Source organism: Sapajus apella, unplaced genomic scaffold (genome assembly GCF_009761245.1).
Source record: "Sapajus apella isolate SASKATOON/1434 unplaced genomic scaffold, GSC_monkey_1.0 scaffold101, whole genome shotgun sequence".
Lineage (NCBI taxonomy): Eukaryota > Metazoa > Chordata > Mammalia > Primates > Cebidae > Sapajus > Sapajus apella.
In genome coordinates, this window is record NW_022437041.1 from 5,611,886 (window position 1) to 5,635,571 (window position 23,686).

General features: G+C 39.0%; 1 protein-coding gene across 2 annotated transcripts in view; it reads left to right on the forward strand.

Annotated features, from left to right (window-relative positions):
* Positions 1-20,536, forward strand: part of SPATA16 (spermatogenesis associated 16) — a 237,335-nt gene extending 216,799 nt beyond the window's left edge. Inside the window, exon 11 of one of the 2 annotated variants that reach the window (XM_032258285.1) lies at positions 20,229-20,536. In XM_032258285.1, the coding sequence (XP_032114176.1) occupies positions 20,229-20,351 (123 nt within the window). In that variant the 3' untranslated portion in view covers positions 20,352-20,536. Of the gene's footprint in view, positions 1-6,891; positions 7,346-20,228 lie in introns of those variants that run through there. The other variant, XM_032258286.1, reaches the window with a different exon arrangement.
* The last annotated feature ends 3,150 nt before the right edge of the window (positions 20,537-23,686 follow it).

The following is a 23,686-nucleotide window of genomic DNA, read 5'->3' on the forward strand; positions in this document are numbered from 1 at the left end:
AGACCATCCTAGTCAACATGGTGAAACCCCATCTCTACTAAAAATACAAAAATTAGCTGGGCATGGTGGCATGCACCTGTGATCCCACCTACTCGGGAGGCTGAGGCAGGAGAATTGCTTGAACCCAGGAGGCGGAGGTTGTGGTGAGCCGAGATCACGCCATTGCACTCCAGCCGGGGTAACAAGAGTGAAACTCCATCTCAAAAAAAAAAAAAAAGGCTTCCATGCATGGGGCTGGAGTCATCTGAAGGCTAAAATGGACTGAACTTCAGATGGTTCACTTACGTGGCTTACAGTTGACACAACTACCTAATAACCCTAGGTAGTTGACTGGAGTACCTAAATATGGCCTCTCCATATGAATTAGGCTTTAAACAACATGGTAGCTTGGTGTCAAGAAGGGGAGTATTTTAAGAGAAAGGTAGTAGAAACCATCAATCCCCTTAAAGGGTAAGCCCAGAACGGGCACAGCAACTGCCACCACATTCTGCTAATCAGTCACAGGCCAGCTTATGTTCTAAGGGATGGAGAAATCAGTCCACCTCCTCTCAATGAAGGACTAATGTGTGCATTCGATGAGGGAATAAAATGATGGCACCATCGTGGAAACACTGTACAATAGCATGACTGTGGCTGTGTGTCCCAGGCTAGAAGTCATACCTTCAAGCAAGCCGGGGGACAATAAAGTCAAGACCTCCAAGGCTGAAACACAGTACAGCCACTCTGCCCAACCACTGGGTATCTAGAAAGACTCACTGGTGAGCAGCCAGTCTTTCCAAATTAAAAGCCCTGATAATGCTCATCACTTTCTAAATGAGAGGCTTCAGGAAGATGTGAATGGGAAGGAACAGGGCGCCAATATTTTCCCAAGGGCTTTTAATTTGGTTAATGTGACTCTACAAAAGATGATCGTATCACATTCAGACAATTCCGGTAGCAAGTAAGTAATTTCCTTTTACTGCTACGGAGTTAATTTGAGTGTGCAGAAAAAAAATAATTAAAAAAAAAAAACTAATTGTACAAGCTACACTGTGTTCTGAGCCCAGTAGAAGTTGATATCAGCATCACCACCTCTGAGATCTGTTATCTGTAATAGAAACAGCTGTTGTACCTAATGAAAACACTTGAAATTTTCATCTGAAGCAGCAGAATTATAGCAGAACCTCCTAGTTCCACATAGTTAAAGGGTCTGTCAGAATCCCCATTACCTAACACAATTTTCAGGGCTCTACTTTGTCATAGGTCTATAAAAAGCCTGTCAAGATGAAATCTGATTCATGAGAGCTGACCTCCTGTCTACATTTTGTTTTCTTTGAAGTTTCTCTAAGAGCCCAGAAAGAGAACATGTGTACTTTCTCCTGATTCACCAGAATGGAAATACATTCTTTACAGAGTTTTAGGAAAGGGGTTGTTGTTTTGGCTTGGCTTTGCAGAGTATTTCCTAACAATTAACTCAAGAAAGACAGAGGTTGGTTGGTTTAGCTATGCAAATACAAAATTACCAGGTTATAATTTTTTTAGAAAAGAGGTAAATTTTTATGTGTTGGGAAGTCCCCGGCCACTGCATATTTAATTAAGGGGAGAACACAGCCTTAGTTTTATTATATGACAAAAACACCTGAGGAAGCATTCTTTTGAACATCCCACAAATGCTATCGACACATTGCTCATTCATGCACTCATCCGACATGTACCGGGCACCTCCTCTGTGCCGGTCGTCATTCTAGACATTGGAGATACAGCCATGAGTGAGCAATACCCTCATAATGTTTGCATTCTGCTAAGGTAAGCAAATATTACCTGAGGAAATACAGGATATGTTATAAAGTAGTAAATGCCATGAGGGGAGAAAGTGCAATGGGAAAATGGAAAGTGCCAGAGGAGGGAGCATATCATGCAGATATCTGGGGTAAAGCATCCCAAGGAAGGGAAAAGAAAGCAGCACATGTAAAACCCGAGATTGGGCCAGGCGCAGTGGCTCATGCCTATAATCCCAGCACTTTGGGAGGCTGAGGTGGGTAGATCACCTAAGGTCAGGAGTTCAAGAGCAGCCGGGCTAACATGGTGAAACTCTGTTTCTACTAAAAATACAAAAAATTAGCCAGGCATGGTGGTGAGTGCCTGTAGTCCCAGCTATTCAGGAGGCTGAGGCAGGAGAATTGCTTGAACCTGGGAGGCGGAGGTTGCAGTGAGCTGAGATTGCGCCGTTGTACTCCAGCTTGGGTGACAAGAGCAAAACTCCATCTTAAAAAAAAAACAAAGAAAGAAAAACACCTGAGATTGGAGGGTGTGCCCAGCATGTACAAGAAACAGTAAGGAGGGTAAGGCAACAAGTTGAATGAGTAAGACTAGTGAGAGATGAAGTGGCAGAGGACATAATACTGTGCAGTAAAGCACTCTAAGCTGCTAAGTTGAAAACAGATTGAAAAAGGCAAGAGCAGGAGCAGGGAAATGAGTTAGTCTGTTATTGCAGTGACATCGGAGAGCAATCACGGTGGCTTAACCCTTGAACCCCGGTGGTGGAGTGGAGGTGAGAAGTCATCTATTCAGAAGGGCAGAAATTGATTTACAGGAAGACTAGCGCAAGAAAACATAAACAAAATAAAACAAGAAAACCCTGAACTAGCAATTGGGAGACCTGGATCTGTCACCAGTCAACTCAGAAGCCACTTCCTTTCTCTGGTCCTCAGTGTTCTCATGTGTAAAATAAGGGCACTGTGCTGGATGACTCTACGTCCCCTTGCAGCTCTGATTGGAGAGGTCTTTTGAAAGTCAGATCATCCAATGAAAGGATAAGAGTTAGTATTTTCTGAGCTTTTAACAGGGATCCAACGCTCTTCTTTACTTTACATATGCCAACTCATAATCCTCACAAGAGGTAAAAAGTATAATGTATTACAGAGAGAAGTTGAGCAGTTGGCCTAAAGTCACACAGCCAGTAAACAGCGGAGCTAGGAATTGATCTGATCCTGGAGCCGAAACTCTTTCTTGATAAACGCCCACGCTTCGAGCTGCCTGAAAAGGCTGAGTGACCAGCATTGTTGTCTGTATAGTTGAACATTCAGGTGTGAGGCCGAGTGGGGAATTGAGGTGACCTCCGACCAAAGTGGAATTTGGCTATAAACCAGCCCAGTTTGTCTTCAGTTCTCAAAATGAAGTTCTTTGGATCTGAGCCGAACAGTCACTGAGGAATTTATGTTTCGCTCACTTGTATAGGAGCGTCCATCTCTGTTTCTTACTTTTCCATCTATAACCAGAAGGAATACAGAACCTAAATCTGCAAATCCCTAACCATTAATTCAGCTCCCACTCACGGCACCATGGGCAAGTCACAGCCTTCGGAGAAGCATGGTGTGTCCTAACCCACCTCACTTTTAGATTCCATGATTTTCTGTTACCATTAATCCTAAGGTCCACTGGAGTTTTAAGAACTAGGCTTAAAGTAAATAGAAAAAGGGGTCTTAAAAAAAAAGTGCCAACTGTTAAGTTGGAACACTCCTATATCTTCTTGTCATCGAATCAAACAGCTAAGCAACACGCTGTCTGCGACTGAGAAGAGAAAGTTATTGCTCTTTATTTATAAAGCCTAAATCTGGCATGGAGAGGATCAGCATTTAACCTGGAATGACATAAACTATTGTCTGGTTCTGCTATGCCTCTGGGTCACCGATTGAAGACTCGATCAGGAAAATAAAACTTTGTTATGTTATCAGTAATGAGAAAATTGTTCCCACATATACTTTCGAACCTGTGAGTTTTCCTGAGGAGAAATGCCACTTTAAAATTTCATCTAGGCCGGGCATGGTGGCTCACACCTGTAATCCAAGCACTTTGGAGGCCAAGGCCGGCGGATCAACTGAGGTTGGGAGTTCAAGACCAGCCTGACCAAACATGGTGAAACTCCGTCTTTAAAAAAAAAAAATTAAAAAAAAAAAATTCATCTAACATAATGTAGTCCCTCCTAAGCTTCAATGAATCCAACAAATAGTGCATAGATGGAGCTCTTCAAACCATCATATGAATTTGTTCAGAATTATTTCGCTTCTTGTGATTCCTTTTTAACCTCAAAATCTTAACTTATGAATCATACTCATTGTCATCATACAGAAATGGCATTCATTGATGTACTAATTTGGTCTTTCAGGATGAAAATGTGATGGAGTTGCATGTTACTTAGCAACTCTGTTCTATTCAAGACTGTTGATGTAGGCAAAGCAACAGGAGAGAATACAAATTTGGGAAATGGGGCAGGGGCAGTCGGATGAGGAGGTAGAGGGAAGAGCAAATTGGAACGTTTTATTTACTTTCCACTTCAGCATTTAAACCCAAATCCTTCCAGAAACTCTTCTGAGGGAGATTGTACACACGGCACTATCATTCATCGGCCAGTCATTTGGGCTAATACGTGGTTAGGTGAGTGCTTCTGAGAGTATTGCTGTCTTTTCAAAGATTCAGCAGCCGTACCATTCATTTGCAAAGCAGTTTTTCCAACAGTCAGGCTTTTCCTGTGTGTCTTGTTGTTTAAGGAGCCTCTGAAGATTTATTGCAATTTGATTGTGAATCTTCTTGCTTTTGGTTATGGGCTTCTTCATTAGCATATCCCCAAATTCCTTTACAGTGTGTGTGCTCCAAGCACTGCTAAGCAGTTCTGTCCAAGGCATAGTGCAGATCATGCAGAGAAAGAAACCTAAGTGCTTTTACTGCTGATTACCCTGGGGAGGAGGTTCCGAGGACAGGCAGGGAGGGAGACAAGGCCCAAGGGGCTGGAAGAGGCCAGGTTCCTGGGACAAATGAATCTGTGTTAATGGCATCCAGGCCAGCAACTGCAAGGGAAGAGCCTTAAACAAAGTCCTGGCAGAACCTGTGGATTGTGGTCAGAAGCTAAGCCCTGGGGCAAGTGCACCTTGGAAGGGAGGACCTCATTTTCAGATGGTTTACAGAGCAAAGACCAAGGTTCGCCTGGGGAATGGAGAAAGCTGAGGGCTGTGGTCGGCCCATCTTTCCCACCACAGTGCAATGCTCCAAATCTAGATGGTGAACTTCAGTTATCATTTAAACCAACTTTCTCCTCTGACTTCAAGGGAAAAGCATAAGGTTAATATGTGAATCATTTTCAACAGCATTTGCTAATCACCCGTTTCCCACCTGTGCTTGGCCTTGCCTCCAAAACTTCACCTCTTTTATGTGCTTTGTTGGCTGAAAATACTGTCTTCTAAAACTTTGATGATTTGGCAGGAAACTTCTGCAGCAGAAGTATTTCTGCATAGGAGTCAAATGCTACCATGGCCTTTATCTAGGGAGCATGTATCCAAGAGCCACTGTTTTTTTTTTTTTTTTTAAATAAAGATAGGGTTTCACCAAGATGGCCAGGCTGGTCTTGAACTCCTGACCTCAGGTGATCCACCCACCTCGGCCTCCCAAAGTGCTAGGATTACAGGCGTGAGCCACCGCGCCCGGCCCAGGAGCCACTTTTAAACAAGAATTTATCAAGGAGCAGACAAAGCTAATGCACCATCATTCACACATACTTAAGAAAATACTGTTACCCCACAAGTTATCAGATTATGTTAGTTTGTCTGAAGCTTACTTTTGAAGAACTATCACGATTGGAACAAGCTATAGAACAACTTATTTCAGATAAACAATGATGATGATGACAGATATTATCAGTTATTATTCTTAGCGTGTGCCAAGCATTTCAATACATTATCACATTTAACGACTGCCGCAACCCTATAAGAGAGATGCCTTTATCTCTCTTTTGAAAGATGAGGAAAAACAGCTGTGTAGAAGTAAGAAAACAAGCCGGACTTTGTAGTGACAGGGTTTAGCTTTGAATTAGATTTCTGTGGGTCAAAGGCTCATTCTTGATCGTTAGCTAGCACACTTACATTAAAGCAAACAAAGGCACAGAGAACATTCCCTGACCTGAGTTCAGATTCTGTAAGACAGCCAGTGAGGCAAGCTTCGAGTCTGCTTTTTGGCAGGGCATCGTTTGTCCATCACTAGGTCACAGCTTGCTGCCCATCTGCCGACTTGCCTATACTGCTTCACGGCAGCCGCCTGGCCCACCGCACTTCCCTGAATCATGATACCCTCACTGCCCTCCGTCACCACCCTTCCCTTTCTAGACATACCATGTTCAGGTTTGTGTTGATAGCATGTTATTTTCCTTCCCTCTTTCCGTAACTTCAGAACTTCAAGGAAACAGCTTAGAGGTCTAGACATTTCTGCAGTATACTTACTGTTGCCCTGAGGGGCACTCTCTGGTGAATTATCTGAATTACCATCCTGCAATGCACCAGGCTTTCAGTGAAAACACAGTTTTATAAGCATATATTGCCATAACCCCTCCAAGTGTTACCGTCACAGCACAGAGGGTCTGGAGGCTGCAGGTGGGCCAACATAAAGTCTACCACCTCCACTTCCTGAGTACTTTCTCTGCCTGATCCACTCATGAGCTAATTTATAGAAGTGACTAAAACAGAAATTGGAAATGTTCATATTACTCCAAACCTATTAGAGAAGTTTATCTTTGCAAAAGTTTTTCAAAATACATCTTTTAAAATTTCGGTGTAATATTCTGGTGAGAGGAGCGGGAACATATATCTCAATTGTATTTTGAACTGAGGAGTAAGTTTCTAGTTCCTTCTATACATGGCTTCCTTTAAATTACTAAAAGTGTCTTCTTTGCTTGGCAGCCCAGCATTTTATTGCCTGTCTTTTACACATTAAGTTTTGCAATCCTTTATAATTCTGGAGAATAACAGAATAACAGCTTATACCACTTGGTGGCTAAATGAACCATAGGACATCTTCCTTTCTGTGTTAAAAGTGGGATTAATACGGAGTTCAGAGCAATTGACTTGTAGCTCATTCAGTCATTTACAGTGTACTCATTACACCTTTCATCTTTGGGAGAAGGGCAAAAATAAAAGTGTCTTTACGTGCAGCTCCGAAGGAAGATATGGATCATTTATCCTTCTGATTATGACTTTCTTAAAATGATACCTGTGGAGAAGGGGACAAGACTGGAATCTAAAACACACAAATTCCTTAGCAAAATATACCCATGTCTCTCAGCATCATCAAAACTGAATTGAACTAATGTGTACTCCACCAAATGACTTTCTGCTGGAGAATAGACTGGAGAGGAACGTGAGATGCTGGTGAGAGATGCGTGTGGACACATGCTGGGGGGATCCTAACTTAGATGTAGAATAAAGTAAGGTCTGTCTCTTATTACAAGGCATTGGAGAGGCTTTCAGCTTCCAAAGACCTCTTATGGCAAGAAGGCCCCTTCAGCTTTACAATAGGTGATTCACCTTATCATATTGCTAAAGCTGTTTAGAAGCAACTGGTCAAACTGATACAAGAAATGAAAGCACATCTTCCTAAGGACAGAGGTCAAAATCATGTTTTAAAAACCTATGATAGAGTACTTCTACTTTGAAGAATATGGGTAGGTGCGCTTTCCCCCATTCATCCCATTACATACAATTAAAATCCCTGGGCATTATGTGGAAAACAAGCATAAGATTCTAAAAAGTAGAGTCAAAAAGGCAGACTAGCTAAGAACATAGCGACTAAAGAAATGACATGGTAATGAGTTCACTGAAATTTTTGTTTGTTTGCCTCATACATCTCTCACTTGGAGGGGAATAAGCGGGTAGTCCAGAAACACCAAGTGCAAACCAAAAAAAGTTCCAACCAAAGCCCTTTCTCTTTAGCCAAAGGATAAGAGAATAACAGAATTCAGATATAATTCCTTCAATACAGAAAGGAAGATGTCCTATGGTTCATTTAGCCACGAAGTGGTAAGCTGTTATTCTGTTACTCATCAGGCGGTAACAAGGTAGCCCAAGGCTGGGCCCAGTGGCTCACGCCTATAATCCCAGCACTTTGGGAGGCCAAAGCAGGCAGATCACCTGAGGTCAGGAGTTCGAGGCCAACCTGGCCAACATAGAACGAAACCCCATCTCTACTAAAAAAATACAGATATTAGCTGGGCATGGTGGCACATGCCTGTAGTCCCAGCTACTTGGGAAGCTGAGACAAGGGAATCGCTTGAACCCAGGAGGCAGAGGTTACAGTGAGCCAAGATTGCATTACTGCACTCCAGCCTGGGTGACAGAGCAAGACTCCATCTCTCAAAAACAAAAACAAACAACAAAACAAAATAAAACAAAAAAGGTATCCCAATGTTTCTACCCTAACAGGGTAGTTTCAGAGAAGGCCAACTAGGGAGTCTAGACTTTCACCTGCAGTAGGAAGTAAATCTCCCCTTTTCCTACCCCCATCCTTGCTGATCTGGTGTTGCAGGAGACCTAGTAAAAAGTCAGGATTTTTAGCACCCAGCAGTGGTAGTGAGTCTCCTCCCACGATGTCATGTCAGTGAAGGCCATGTGGGAAACAATGATAAGATATTCCTATCCTCCAAGCCAGGAAGGTATCAGTGGAGACCTAGTGAGGAGCTTGAACTCCCATCCCCACCCAGAAGTAATGAGAAGCCCCTTGTCAGGCGTTATGGAGGGTGAACTGGGAGTCTGAACTTCTGTTTCCACATGGAAATAACAAGGCAGTTCCCTCATAACAAAATACTGAAAATGTCCAAATTTCAAAGATCACTCATTATACCAAGAACCAGAAAGATCTCCAACTGAATGAAGAAACATCTTCAATGAATGCCAAAACAGAGATGTCAGATATATTTGAATAATCGACATTTTAGGCGGGCGTGATGGCTCATGCATGTAATCTCAACACTGGGAGGCCAAGGCAGGTGGATCACTTGATACCAGAAGTTTGAAACCAGCCTGGTCATCATGGCAAAACTCCATCTCTACTAAAAATTAGCCAGGCATGGGCACATGCCTGCAATCCCAGCTACTGAGGAGGCTGAGGAAGGAGAATCACTTGAACCTAGGAGATAGAGGTTGCATGTGATTGTACTCCAGCCTGGGCAATACAGTGAGACTCTGTCTCAGAAAAAGAAGAATTATGTGACATTTTAAAGCAGGCATTATAAAAATGCTTTAATGAGCAATTACAAACACATTTAAGTGAAAAAAAAAAAGTTACAGCAAGTAAACAGAAAGTATCAGCAAAGAAAGAGAAAATGTAAAGAAAAACTCAATAGAAATTTTAGAACTGAAAAAATAAAATAACTAAAACAAAAAATTTATTGGATGGGCTCAAAGGCAGAATGAAAGGGACAGAGGAAATAGTCATGTAAAGAAACATAGGACAATAAAAATGACCCAATCTTAGTCCAGGAGCCGTGGCTCACGCCTGTAATCCTAGCACTTTGGGAGGCTAAGGGGGGGCGGATCATGAGATCAGGAGATCGAGACCAGCCTGGCCAACATAGTGAAATCCCGTCTCTACTAAAAATACAAAAAATTTGCCAGGTATCGTGGCGAGTGCCTGTAATCCCAGCCACTTGGGAGGCCGAGACTGGAGAATCACTTAAACCCTGAAGGTGGAGGTTGCAGTGAGCTGAAACCACGCCATTGCACTCCAGCCTGGACAATAGTGTGAGATTCCACCTCAAAAAAAAAAAAAAAAATTACCTAATCTTAACAACAAAGAGAAAATAAACTGTTAAAAAAAAAGCCTCTGGCATCTGTAATACTATAACAACAGATCCATTATTCATGACGTCAGTTTCAGAGGAAGAGGAAGAGTGGACAGGAAGAAAAAAGTTCTCACAAAAATAATGGCTGAAAACTTCCCAAATTTGGCCAAAGACAAAACTATAAATGTAAGAAGCTGAGTGGATTTCAGCCAGGATAAGCCCAAAGAAATTCATAGCAGGATACATCATAGTCAAACTTCTGAAGACTAAAGGCAAAAATATCTTAAAAGCAACAAAAGGGAAATGATGCATTATCTATATGAAAAAATAAATTGACAGTGGCTTTCTCATAAGAAAGTATGGAGACCAATAATAAGTGGCACAATATTTTTCTAGCCCTCAAAGAAAACAATTACCAACCCAATGCAAACATCTTTTAGAAATAACGAAGAAATTAAGTCATTCTCAGATGAAGGAAAAGTAAGAGAATTCATCATCAGAAAACCTACCCCAAAAGAATAGGTAAAGAAAGTTTTCCGAATAGAAAGGAATCAAAAGAAAGACCTAGAAATATCAAAAAGGCTGAAAGAACACAGTAAGCAAAAACATGACTAAAAATAATATTCTTTTCTTCTCTGCTTCGTCATGTTTGGTTGGGGACACAAAAATAGTAACATTGTTTAATGTAGTTCTCAATTGATATAAAGGATTGAAGATGATTATAAGTGGGAGAAGGGGAAAGAGAAAAAGCAATGATTCTATTCTTCAAATTTAAAATGAATACACACGTGCACATATTGTACACACACACGCACACACACAATGTAATATCTACAGCAAATACTTTAAAAGCTATACAAAAAGATATATCAAAAACTCTGGTTAAGTCCAAATGTAATTCTAAAAAATGTTTAAGTAACCTCAGAAAGGTAGGGGGATAAAACAGAAGCAGCAACCAAAGGAAATTAGAAATAAAACAGCAGACTAGGACCTAACATACCAATAATGGCACTAAATTTAGGTGGCCTAAATACACTAATTAAAAGACAGCGATTGGCAAAATAGACTTCAAAATATGACCCAAATATGCTGTCTACAAACTAAATATGATGACACAGAAAGTTTAAGAGTTAAAGGATGTAAAAAGAAATATCATGTAAACATTAATAAAAGGAAAGCAGTAATGGTTATGCTAATATCAGACAAAGGAGACTTCAAACAAAGAAAGTTACCAGAGACAGAGAGGAATATGATATTCTACAACAATTAAAGTATTAATCCACAAAAAAAAAAAAGCAAAGCAATTCTAAGTGCATATGCAAAAATTACAGAGTATGCAAAATACATGAAGCAAAAGCTGACAGACTAAAAGAAAAAATAGACATATCCACAATTATAACTGGAGAGCCAACTGCCCTTCTCAACAATTGATAGAACAACTAAACAGAAAATCAACAAGAATATAGAATAACCCAATAACACCATCAAGCAACAGAATCTAATCAACATTTATGTGCCCATGGAACATGTACCAAAATAGACCCTATTCTGGATCAGAACAAACTTAAACAAATTTCTAAAAGCTGAAATCATAAAGGCTGTGTTCTACAACTTCAATGGAATCAAGCTAGAAGTCAATAACAGAAAAATCTCCAAATACTTGGATAGTTCATGGATCAAAAATAAGTCTCAAAAGAAATTAAAAAATATCTTGAACTGAATAAAAATGAAAGTATAACATATCAAAATTTGTGGGATACATGTAAAATAGCACTGAGAGAAAAATTTATAGCACTAAATGCATACATTATAAAAGAAGAAACAATTTCAAATCAATAACTGAAGTACAACTTCAAAACCTAGAAAAAGAAGAGTGAAATAAACACAAAGCAAGCAGAAGGAAGAAAACAATAAGGATTAAACTAGAAGTCAATGGAAATGTAAACAGAAAAATAGAAAAAGAAATGCAAAAAAGAGCTGGTTCTTTTAACAGGTTAGTAATATTAAAAAACATCTAGCAAGACTGATGAATAAAAAAGGGAGAAGGCATAAATCACCGATACCAGGAATGAAATGGAACATCACTACAGATGCTGCAGACAGTAAAAGGATAATAAGAGAATACTTAGAACAATTCTACATATATAAATTTTATAACTTTGATGCAATACACCAACTACTCAAAAAGCATGCCTACCGCCCCTCACCCAACATAAAATAATTTAATTAACCATATACCTATTCATAATTACAAATTCCTCAGAAATATCCAAGCCCAGATGGTTTCACTAGAAGATTCTGCCACGCATTTAAAGAATTAACACCAATTCTGTACAATTTCTTTTAGAGACTGCAGGAGTAGCAAACCCTTCCCAATTCATAGTATAAAGCTAGTATTATCCTAATACCAAATCAGACAAAAATAGTACCAAAAAAATCTTACAAACCACCATCTCTCTTGACTATAGAGGCAAAAATCTTTACATTATTAACAATTAGAATTTAGCAACATGTTTAAAAATTATATACCATAACTAAGTGGGATTTATCCCATAGATGCAAGGATGTTTGAATATTTCAAAATCAACATAATCTGCCATATAAACAGACTACAGAAGAAAAATTAAATGATCGTATCAATTGATTCAGAAAAAGCATTGGACAAAATTGACACTCATTTATGATTTTTAAAATACCAGAAAACTAAGGGTAAAGGGAAACCTCCTCAAGTTATTAAAGAGCATCTCCAAAATTTCTACAGTTAACATTACACTTAATAGTGAAAGAATGAAATCTTTCCGTCTAAGATTAGGAACAGGGAAAGGATATTAGCTTTCACCACTCTTATTCAACATAGAGCTGGAAATTCTAGGCACTGCATTAAGGCACTAAAAGGAAACAAAAAGCACGTAAAACAGAATAGAAGAAATAAATCTGCCCTTCCCTATTTTCAGATGACATAATTGTCTACATAAAAATCCCCCCAAAAAATGAGTTCAGCAAGGTTGCAGGATACAAAACAAATGTACAAAACTCATTTGTATGTTTATATAATAGCAGTAATCAGGGCACTAAAATGTAAGACAATATTATTTATAATTGCTCAAACAAATGAACTATTTTGGTGTAAATGTAGCAAAACAGCTACAGGATTTGTATGCCCAAAATGACAAAACAGTGAGGAAAGAAATCAAAGATCTAAATAAATTGAAAGATACATCATGTTTATGGATTGAAAGACCCTACATAACATAACCATCAAACTCTCAAACTTGATATACAAGTTTAACATAGTTTCTACTAAAATTACAGCAAGGTTTTCACAGATGCAGAGAAGATTACTCTAAAGTCTATATGAAAATACAAAGGAAATAGACCAGTTAAAATACTTTAGAAAAAGAATAACATGGGAAGAAGTCGTCTACCCAATTTAAAGACTTTTTATGTAGCTACGGTAATCAAGAATTTGTGTACTGGTGGAGGGATTGACACAAAGCTCAATGGAACAGAATAGAGAACCCAGAAATAAACCCAAATATACTCTACTGATTTTTTTATAAAGGAGTAAAAGAAATTCAGTGGAGGAAAAATAGTGTTTTCAACAAATAATGCTGGAACATTGTCACATCTGCAGATCAAAAATAAAAGAAAACCAAAACACAGCCTTGACCTAATCCTTACACTTTATACAAAAATTAACTCAAATTAGGTCACAGACTTATATGTAAAACTATAAAACTTCTACAAAACAATAGGGAAAACTCTATGGGATTTTGGTCTATGCAAGCTTCTTAGACTTAACACCAAAAGCACAATCCATAAAAGTTTAATTTATGAATTGACTTCATTAAAATTAAGAATTTATCTGTGGAAGGACTCTTTAAAAAGGATGGAAAAAAAGCTCAGCATGAGAGAAAATACTTGCAAACCCTACATCCAACAAAAGACTAATCTATGTACAGATTCTATAAAGAGCCCTCACAATTCAAGAGAAAAAAAAAGCCAATCCAATTTCAAAATGATGAAAGATAAGAACAGACATTTACCAAAGTGAATGACAAGTCAGCATATTAAAACATGTTCAACGTCACTAGACATTAGGGAAATGCAAATTAAAACCACAATGAGATGTCACTACACCCCTATTAAAATGGCTAAAATAAACAATAATGACAATACTAAATGCTGGTAAGAATATGGAGAAATTATTCACTCATACATTATTAATGGGATGTAAAATGGTATCACCACTGTGGAAAATAATATGGTAGCTTCTTTTAAAAATAAAATTAAATGTGACCTGGGGATAACATCACCATTGCAAAGCCTAAGATCAGCTCTTGAGATATTTGGCAGACCCCGCACTTAATGGATCAGCTGGGACCACCCAGACAGATACACTGGCTCATCTGATCTTGTGGCCTCCACCCAGAACTGACTCAGCACAAGACAGCTTCTACTCCCTTTGATTTCATCTCCAATCCAACCAATCAGCACTACCGAAAAAAAAAAATAAAAAATTAAATATGTAGCTACTATATAACCTAGAAATTGTACTCCTGGGCTTATATTCCAGAAAAATAAAGACTTATGTTCAAAGAAAGACCTGTATACAAATATTTATAGTAACTTATTTTACAACAGCCCAAAACTATAAATAATCTAACTATCCTTCAAATGATGAATGGTTAACAAAACTGGAAAATCCATACCATGGAATATTAGTCAGTGATAAAAAGAAATAAACTATTGATACAACAACCTGAATAAATCTCCAGAGAAGTGTGGAGTTATATATGATTCCATTTCTTGCAATAACAAAATTATATAAACAAAGAACCTATGGTCTGGTGCGGTGGCTCACTTCTAATCTCGGCACTTTGGGAGGCTGAGGTGGATGGATCATTTGAAGCCAGGAGTTCGAGACCAGCCTGACCATCATGGCAAAACCCTGTCTCTACTAAAACTACAAAAATTAGCCTGGTATGCTGGTGCATGCCTGTAATCCCAGCTACTCGGGATGCTGAGGCATGAGAATCACTTGTACCCAGGAGGCAGAGGTTACAGTGAGCCCAGATCACACCGCTGCACTTCAGCTTGGGTGACAGAACGAGACTGCATCTCAAAAAAAAGGAACTTATTAGTGGTCGCCAGGGTTTAAGAAGAGGTTGAGAACCGGGAGAAAAACAGATGGCTATACAAAGGCAACATGAGAGATCTTTGCGGTAATGGAACTATTCTGTATCTTGACTGTATCAGTGTCAGTATCTTGGCTGTAGTATTCCACAGTTTTGCAAGACATTACCATTGACGGACACTGGGTAAAAAGTATGCAGGGTCTTCCTGAGTTGCTTTTTACTGACATGTGTGAATCCTCAATTACCAATAAACAAGATGCTATAGACTGGGTAGCTTGTAAACAACAGAAATTTATTTCTCATTATTCTAGAGGCTGGAAAATCAAGGCAGTGGCAGACTCAGTGTCCATTGAAGGCCCCTTGTCTAGTCCATAGATGGTGCCTTCTAGCTGTGTCTTCTCATGGTAGGCAGAGCAAACAAGTTGTCTTGGGCTTCTCTTCATAAGGGCACTAATCCCATTCACAAGAGCTCCATCCTTGTGACCTAATCACCTCCCCAAAATCTTACATTCTAATACTATCACTTTGGGAGTTAGAATTTCAATATATGAATCTTGGGGGACAGAGACATTCAGACCGTAACAAACACATAGCTCCCTGGACTACGTGATAATAAAATTTTATAATAGTTTTTTAACTGTATATTAAACATACTGAAAACTGTTATCATTATGGGTATTTTCAAGTCAGTGATATAGTTTGGCATTTTTTTTTGCATGTTTGTAAAATCTCGGGGGCAGGTACCCCAGATTTTTATGTTACACTCATGATTAAAATACTGAATAATAAACCAAATTCACTAAATGTAAAAGGAGAAATGTAGGGGCTTGTCTGTCTCTTTGAACACTAGCCAAAAGCTAGAGGAAACTGCTGTATTATGAAGAGCAGAAACAACTCCATTTCGGAAACTAAGTTTATTTTAGAAATTAATTTCAAGCCTATTTGAAAACAATTTTAATTCTAATAAGAATTAAAATTCAAACCATTTTGGATGATAAATATTTAAAACCTTTTGGTCTGGAAATTAAACTGGAACAAAGCAAAGAAACTAACGTTATCAAATCCACTGTGGTGGGGTGAATTTTCTGTTTTGCTGAGAGGATTTTGGTCCAAACTGCTAATCACTGAAAACACATTCCCATTCCACAACTACCACTATAGTCATATAAGCTTGATATTTATTCCTGATGAATTTTATTCTTATTTCCTCAACTTTCTTCCTTAAAAACGATCTTTTAGAGCTTTAATTAAAAATACATATATCCTTTGAGCACTCAATTCCCAAGGCATGGACATGTGGAAGCAAACTCATATAAACACACCTAATCCTCTCTCCTGGTTCAGGCCACATGAAATTTAACAGGAAGCCTGAATTCAAGCCCAGCATCTTCCTTCTCAGTATAATTTACTTGTTCATTCATGTTTGAGATCACCTTCTTCACACAGCCATTACTGGCAAGAGACAAGCCTGGTTCCCAAGGTAAACACTAAACCTGTGCCAGGGGGTACCAACCAAGTAGGGAACATCGGCAGGATGTGAGAATTTTGGAAAGGATCAAAGCCATGTTTGAGGGGAGACTTATAACTTAATTGCTCTCCCTTCAATTTATGGCCTAGTAGTTAATATTCACATGCTAGGGCTGCCACAGCAAAGTACCACAAACTGAGGGGCTTAAACAACAGAAATTTATTGTTTCACAGTTCCGGAGCGTAAGAGTCTGAAATCAGTGCCTTCGAGGTTGGTTCCTCTGAGTGCTGTGAGGAAGAAACTGTTTCATGCCTCTCCCCTAGTTTCTGGTGATTTGCTGGCGTTCTTTATTGTACCTAGGCTTGTGGGGGCGTCACCCCATCTCTGCCTTCATCATCTTCACATAGTATTCTTCCTATGTGAGCATCTGTCTCCAAATTTCCCTGCTTTGTAAGGACATCAGTCATTTTAGATTAGGGCCCCCCCCAAGGACCTCATTTTATCTTGATTAGCTGTGTAAATACCCTCTCTCCAGATAAGGCCGCATTCTAAAGTACCGGAGGGTTATGACTTTAACATATAAATTTAGAGGGGAACACAACTTAACCCATTATCGTAGTGTTTACATACGAGTTGAAGGGCATTGAGAAACTGGCTGATGACAATTTCCTTACTCTTTGATATGGGTTACGACCAACAGTCATATGATATGTTAGAACCTGCCTTCCTACTGACAGTTCATTCTCCTCAATCATCAGACATCCTAAAATTCTTTGCACGCTCATTTGGGTCTAATGTCCATATTACTGCAATGTCAAGTCAGCATTGGCACGTATAAACACAAAAAAAGGTTATCTGCCCATTTTGCAAAGGGGAAAATTAGACTCAGAATGACCAAGTAGGCTATCTGATACGGTTAAGCAAGTAGATTCTGTACCAAAAAGAATCTAAGAAAGCCTCTGCTTCAAAAACTGTGTACTTTCTTGGGTACTTACATATTTCTTTGTATTTTATTTTCCTGAGGGCTTTACAGAACTTTCTATCATTTGCAATCTGTTCTTCTAGTTATATGAATCTATTTTCTCTTTAACCAGCATTTTTCTTTCCTTGACATAAAAAAAAAGAAAATAACCAGCTTTACTAAAAAACATGTTGCAGCTGTCCTACACTTCAGCAAGTATAGAAGCTAAAATTGGCTTACTTTGCTGCATATTGTATCATTCGTCTCATGGTGTAATCTAAGGGAATAACCTCTGATTTGAAAATGTGAGTGCTCATTTTTAGGACTGGACTGCTTGGATCTGATGTGAGTGTCGGTCACGGAATTTTATGGCCAGATGTGTCTTTGGTAATTATCCAGGCCAACCCTCTTTTAATACCAACTGTTGGTGAAAGCTGAGTTCAGAAAGGCCGAGTCATTTCCCTGGGGTCACAGAGCAGCATTATAAGCCAAGCTGAGAGCAGAATTCAGCTTTCCTGCTGACTTCTCTTCCAGTGCCCTTTCTACTCCTGGCTGTTTCGAGTATACAAGCAACACCTTGTCATTACCTTGCTTTGACAGGTAATGGTCAAAGCTAAACAATGGTGGCATGAGAAAGTTGTGTTCATTAAATTTACAGAGGAGAAGAAGGCCTTCTGATATCCTTCCGTCCAGCCTTCACTGAAGTATGGAAAAACACATGGTTTCCTGAATCTCTTCAACTCTTTTATCAGAGAGTAGGATTACTGGAGGTCTACAATATCCTAGGTTTTGTAAATAGTGAACATGGACCTGGTCCCTACCTTATGGAGTTGAAAGTCCAGATGAGAAGGCAGATATTATATAAATCATTATAAGCAATTAAGTAAAAAAATTACAGTATCCAAAGAGACGAAAAAATGTTACTGGGACAACCAACTTGGCCTGGGTTCTAAAGAAAGACTTCCCCGAAACATTGAGGTTTGACCTGAAATCCAGAGGATACACAAGTGTTGTAATGGGGGTCTTCCATTAGGAAGATGGAGGGGCGTAGAACAATGCATGGCTGTGCTCAGGTAATTGAGAGATGTACCACATGGCTAAAGCAGATGGAGTGATATTAGACAGCACCAGAGATGCAAGTGAAACCTGATAACCCAGAAATAGAGGTGTATAGGCCATGTTAAGGGTTTAGAAATCCATGTAATGTAATTCAAGCAAAGGAAAGATCTGATCAGATTTCTATATTTAAAAGCTCATTTCGGCATCATTATGAGACGGATTGAAAGCACAGGAGGGAGACAGGCCAGGTGGGAGGTGAACATACAGGCCATGTATAGCGCGCACATACTATGTGCTCTGGACCTGCCCACTTAATTCAGCAGAATTCTTTTATTTCAGTGACACATCTTATGTTTCTTCTTTGTCTTTTTAAAATACAACGCAACCCCATTACTCAATACTGCTCTTAATGAACACAATTGTTTTGAAAAGACAGCAGACACCTAATGGATATTTAAAAACAATTATTTCACAGTCTTATTGAAGGAAGCTTTTTTGCTGCATTAGAATTGTAATTTTAAATTATATTTAGGCTAATTGCAAATATTCTCATTGTAAAGAGCTTTGATTTAAATGATATATTGTCAGTACAAATAATGTGAATGAGTCATCAACTCAACTATTGAAGTAATGGTAAGCTGTCATCCATTTTATTTGCATTGATTGTGCTCCATGTTAATTTTTTTATGTCTTATTTTGGTGAAAACCAGATATATATATATATATATATATATATATATATATATATATATGGAATACATAGAATAAGGCATTGACTTCATGGAGGAATCAAAAAATATTTTATCAAATTATTTTGATGTGTCCTGCAATGATCAGACATCATAAAGAACAATGTGCTTTTTAAAAAAATGTACCTGAAGTAGTTTTTAAAAGGGTTTCAAAGAATTGTTTTCATATAAATAATTTATCTTGTTTTTCTCAAAAAAAAAAAAAGAAAAAGAGTGGACAGTTTATATCACTGGTGCTGGTGTGATATAAGACCTAAGCGTAACATATGGATGAATGCTACCATTTATTATTCTCTTTTTGACAATCTGAATTATCCTTTGGATATTACTCTGAATGATAAATCAAGCAATTTAAAAGTGGAACTCAAAATTGGAAAATTGAAGTCGTAAGTGCTTTTATCTTAAGTAGATGATACCTTCAGGTACCTTGAATAGTAAGTGCTCTAGCTTTGAGTTAACTTTCTGACAATGAGCTCCTCAGTGAGTAATGCTAAGCTAATACAATATGCAGGTCCTAGGAGTCAGGGTTAAGCATGAGTTGTTATATCTACCGACTTTCGTGAGAACCCAATTCAGCATATTTGTAAACTTTTATTCTACAATTTTTTCCCGACAAACAGTATAATACATTCTATCAACTGCCATTGAATAATTGTAAGTTTTCTTTGGAGAAAGACTAATTCTTTTTCAAGAATTGTTGTGTAGATCATTTTACCTTATTCCCTGGAGTGTGGCATTTTTTAAGAAAATGCATTCTTTCAGAATTTCCTTTTCATTGAAAGGAAAAATGATTCTTGCCAAGGCTATACAAATATTCATTTTTCTCTCATGTTGGTTGGGGCCATCTAAATGCTAGAATCTCTGGCTTTGAGGGGGGATAAGTTTGTTTGTTTGTTATCACTCTTATTGTTGATAAAGAAGGTGGAGAAAGGGCTTTCCATGGATTAATCATTTACCATTCACTTTCTTTAAAGCCCTGGTTTTACTGACCATTAAAAACTGCATGGCAACAACAATCTCCATTTCCATTTCAATACCTTGGACCAAGTGATAGCGCAAACTCCCGCACTTCTGCTTTGTGTTAAGTTAGTAAAACAGGGGGACCTAACACGGAAACAGAAGGAGGCTTTTATGTTTAGTCATTTCTGTTTCTGCCAGTTCTGCTCCAACATGGACTTGTATGTGCCATTTATTTTAAATACCTCACCATTTTTATAAGTATACGAAACCCAGGAAACCAACAACAAATCTTGTTGCATCTGTTTATTTTTTCTAGGTTGGACGAATTGAAGATTTTTTATACCAATTAGAGGACAATTTCTTAAAAACTAAAAAACTGAGAACTGCTCGAAGGCAAAAGACAAAAATGAAGAGGCTTCAAACTGTTCAGCGAAGCTAGTCACTAGGGAGCCGGCACTACCACTAAGACATCCCAGAAGAGGCAAGGGCATTATTACAGCTGGATAACAAAAGCTTGTCACCAAAAGAAAGAGGTGGTATTCCCCTCAGTTCGTCTTTACCAAAGATACTCTATGTTTCATTAATCTTAACTGGCAGCAATAAATGTTCTCAGCAAGTTTGACTTGACTGTTCAAATTTTTCTTGTTTAGTTAAAGAGCTCATAAAATCACCATTGGTACCTCTTTCACCACCCTGATCTTTCAAAATGGACTAAGATATACCAAGTCTACCCAATAATGCTTATAGTATACATCTATAACCATGTGCATTCATTAAGAATTATTCACAGGCCACCTACAGATATAGAAAACAATATAAATGCAAATTCGAACTTATAAAACTAATAATGTACTTTCCCAACTCTCATGGTCATATATGTTATGACTGATATCAGTTAAGTTGTCTCATTAAGTAGTCTTTTTCCTCTAGATCCTTTATATTGTATTTTCTCTGCCCGCTAAGCTATGCAACACAAATTTCACAAGGTAGTCAAATTTGCACGTTTGACAAAGTAGTCAGTTGGTAGCCATCACTCAGGACCTCAACTGATGCCAACAAAAAGATTTGAGAATAGGATAAGGAGGAGGAACCCAGATCCTGAGTAAAATAGGAAAATGTAATTTGTTTAATAGTGAAAAATAAGTAGAATTTTGGAATACATTGATGAAACCTCAAAAAATAAGATGAACTCAACCAAAGTTTCCCAGCAGAAGTAATAGACTAAATGACTTATGACGTTTATCCAATGGTTAGCCTAATAACATATAAAAATTATAATATTAAAGCTAAAGACATCATACTACTGGATTTCAAAATAGATTACAAAGCTATAGTAATCAAAATGGCATGGTATTGGCACAAAAGCAGCACATTGACCAATGAAATAGAATACAGGGCCCCAAAATAAACCCACACATTTATGGTCAGTTGATGTCTGACAAAGGTACCAAGAACATACAATGGGGAAAGGATGGTCTCTTTAATGACGGATGTTGGTAAAATTATATATCCACATGCAGAAGAGTGAAAATTGACTCTTACTTCACTCCTTATACAAGAATCAACTCAAAATCAGTTAAAGACTTAAATGTAAGACCTGAAACTGTAAAACTAATAGTAGGGACTATAGAGGGAAAGCTCCATAACATTGGTCTGGGCTGTGATTTCTTAAGAGTCTGAAAGCACATATAATGAAAGCAAAAATAAATAAATGAGATTGCATAAAACTAAAGACCTTTTGCACAGCAAAGGAAAACAATTAAAAGAATGAAGAGACAACCCACAGATTGGGATGAAATATTTGCAAATCGTATATTGGATAAAGGGCTAATATCTAAAATATACAAGGAACTCAAACTACTCAGTAAAAAGAAAACAAACAATTATATTAAAAAATGAGCAATTAGCTGGGCATGGTGGCGCGTGCCTGTAATCCCAGCTACTCAGGAGGCTGAGGCAGGAGAATTGCCTGAACCCAGGAGGCGGAGGTTGCGGTGAGCCGAGATCGCACCATTGCACTCCAGCCTGGGTAACAAGAGCGAAACTCCGTCTCAAAAAAAAAAAAAAAAAAAAGAGCAAAAGACCTGAAAAGACATTTCTCAAATGAAGATATAGAAGTGGACAACAGATATATAAGAAAATATTCAACATCTCTAGTCATCAGAGAAATGTAAATTAAAACCACAATGAAGTATCACCTAACATATGTTAGATTGGCTATTTATAAAAAGATGAAAGATATTAAGTGTTGTTGAGGAATTGAAAAAACCAAAACGCTTATAGATGATTGGTGGTATTGTGAATTAGTACAACCATTTTGGAAAACTCTATGGAGGTTCCTCAATAAAGTAAAAGAATTACTAGGGGACCAAACAGTTCAAGGTGGCTAACTAAATGCGTCTGGTACTCACTCCTTCCACGAAGAAGAACCAAATAGCAAGTGGTTAATTATACTTCAAATAGATTATATAAGAGAAAACACTGGAATTCATCTGACAAGGGATGGGAAACACTGAAAGCACGGAAGGAAAGGGGAGCAGGGGAGCCTGCTCAGCTGGAATTGGCAGGAGCCTGGAGAAGCTTTCCAATGCAGGTAAAAAGTAGATGAGAGACCCCCAGTGGTCCATATTCCCACTGCAGACTCCTGCAGTCCCAGCCATCGGAAAGCCCCTTGGACCCTTGCAGGCCCTGAGTGACATAAAGAACAGCCTGAAGACTGTACTCCAGAGAGGGAGCTCACAAAGAGTCCCAGGAACACCCAGGTCCTAAGTAGCTGCAGCAGGATGCCATTCTGATAACCCAGTGCCTACCACATGGCATCTTGCTCTGGGGCCCAAACACTTCTACACTTCCACATTGCTAGACCCCACTGACATTCCCCACCTATAGCTGCCACTAATGGAGCCAAGACAGAAACCACTGGCAGCAACTTACCCTCCCAAGCAGAGGAGCAGCTGCACATTTTCACACATCCCTGGAACAGATTTCATGGCCCATAGCTGTTGCCACTGTAGGGCTTCTGTGGAACTAAACCATGAGCTAACAGTGCACCTCAAGCCGCCTGCCTATGGCTGCTTCTACTGAAAGTAATCCTGCGCTCCCCAGAAGTAGGGCTCTGCCCTCCCCCAGTAACTAAGCATGCCCTCCAGAGGCCTTGGGATTGCCTAGCCCAGCACACCACAGCTGGCACCTGCCCACACACACAACCTGTGGGGCCTGAGGACTGGCCTGCTCAGCCCATCACGACCACCACTAACATCAGTGTAAACTGCTACTGAATCCCAGGAGGTTGTCTTAACAGTGCTACTGCCATCACAGTGCTACGTGTGCTACATGCCACTGTCCAGAGACCAGAAAACCTGCTCACCTTCCTGCCCCACTGCTGCCATTTGTAGCACTTGAACAAATCACCTGAAGGCCAAGAATTGGCCTTCTTGAACCAGTTAATACTAATGTCAGCGTACACCACCCCAGAACCCAAGAACAGTCACACTTGGTCCATCACTTCTGCCACTAAAGCCCAAAGACTGGCCCACATGGCATCCTAGTCTCCAGCAAAACTTCACCACAGCCTCCACGAATCACCCCACCCTAAGCTATCAAAGAAATCATAGACACCACTGACACTGTTTATGACTGAAGAAATCACACAGAGACTACACTACTGCACACGTCCAGAATCAAAACCAAAGTGCCCTACTCAACCAACAACACAGATACTGCTTCGGGAAAAAGGCCTCTCCTATGAAAGCACATGTAACCAATTGCAAGGAG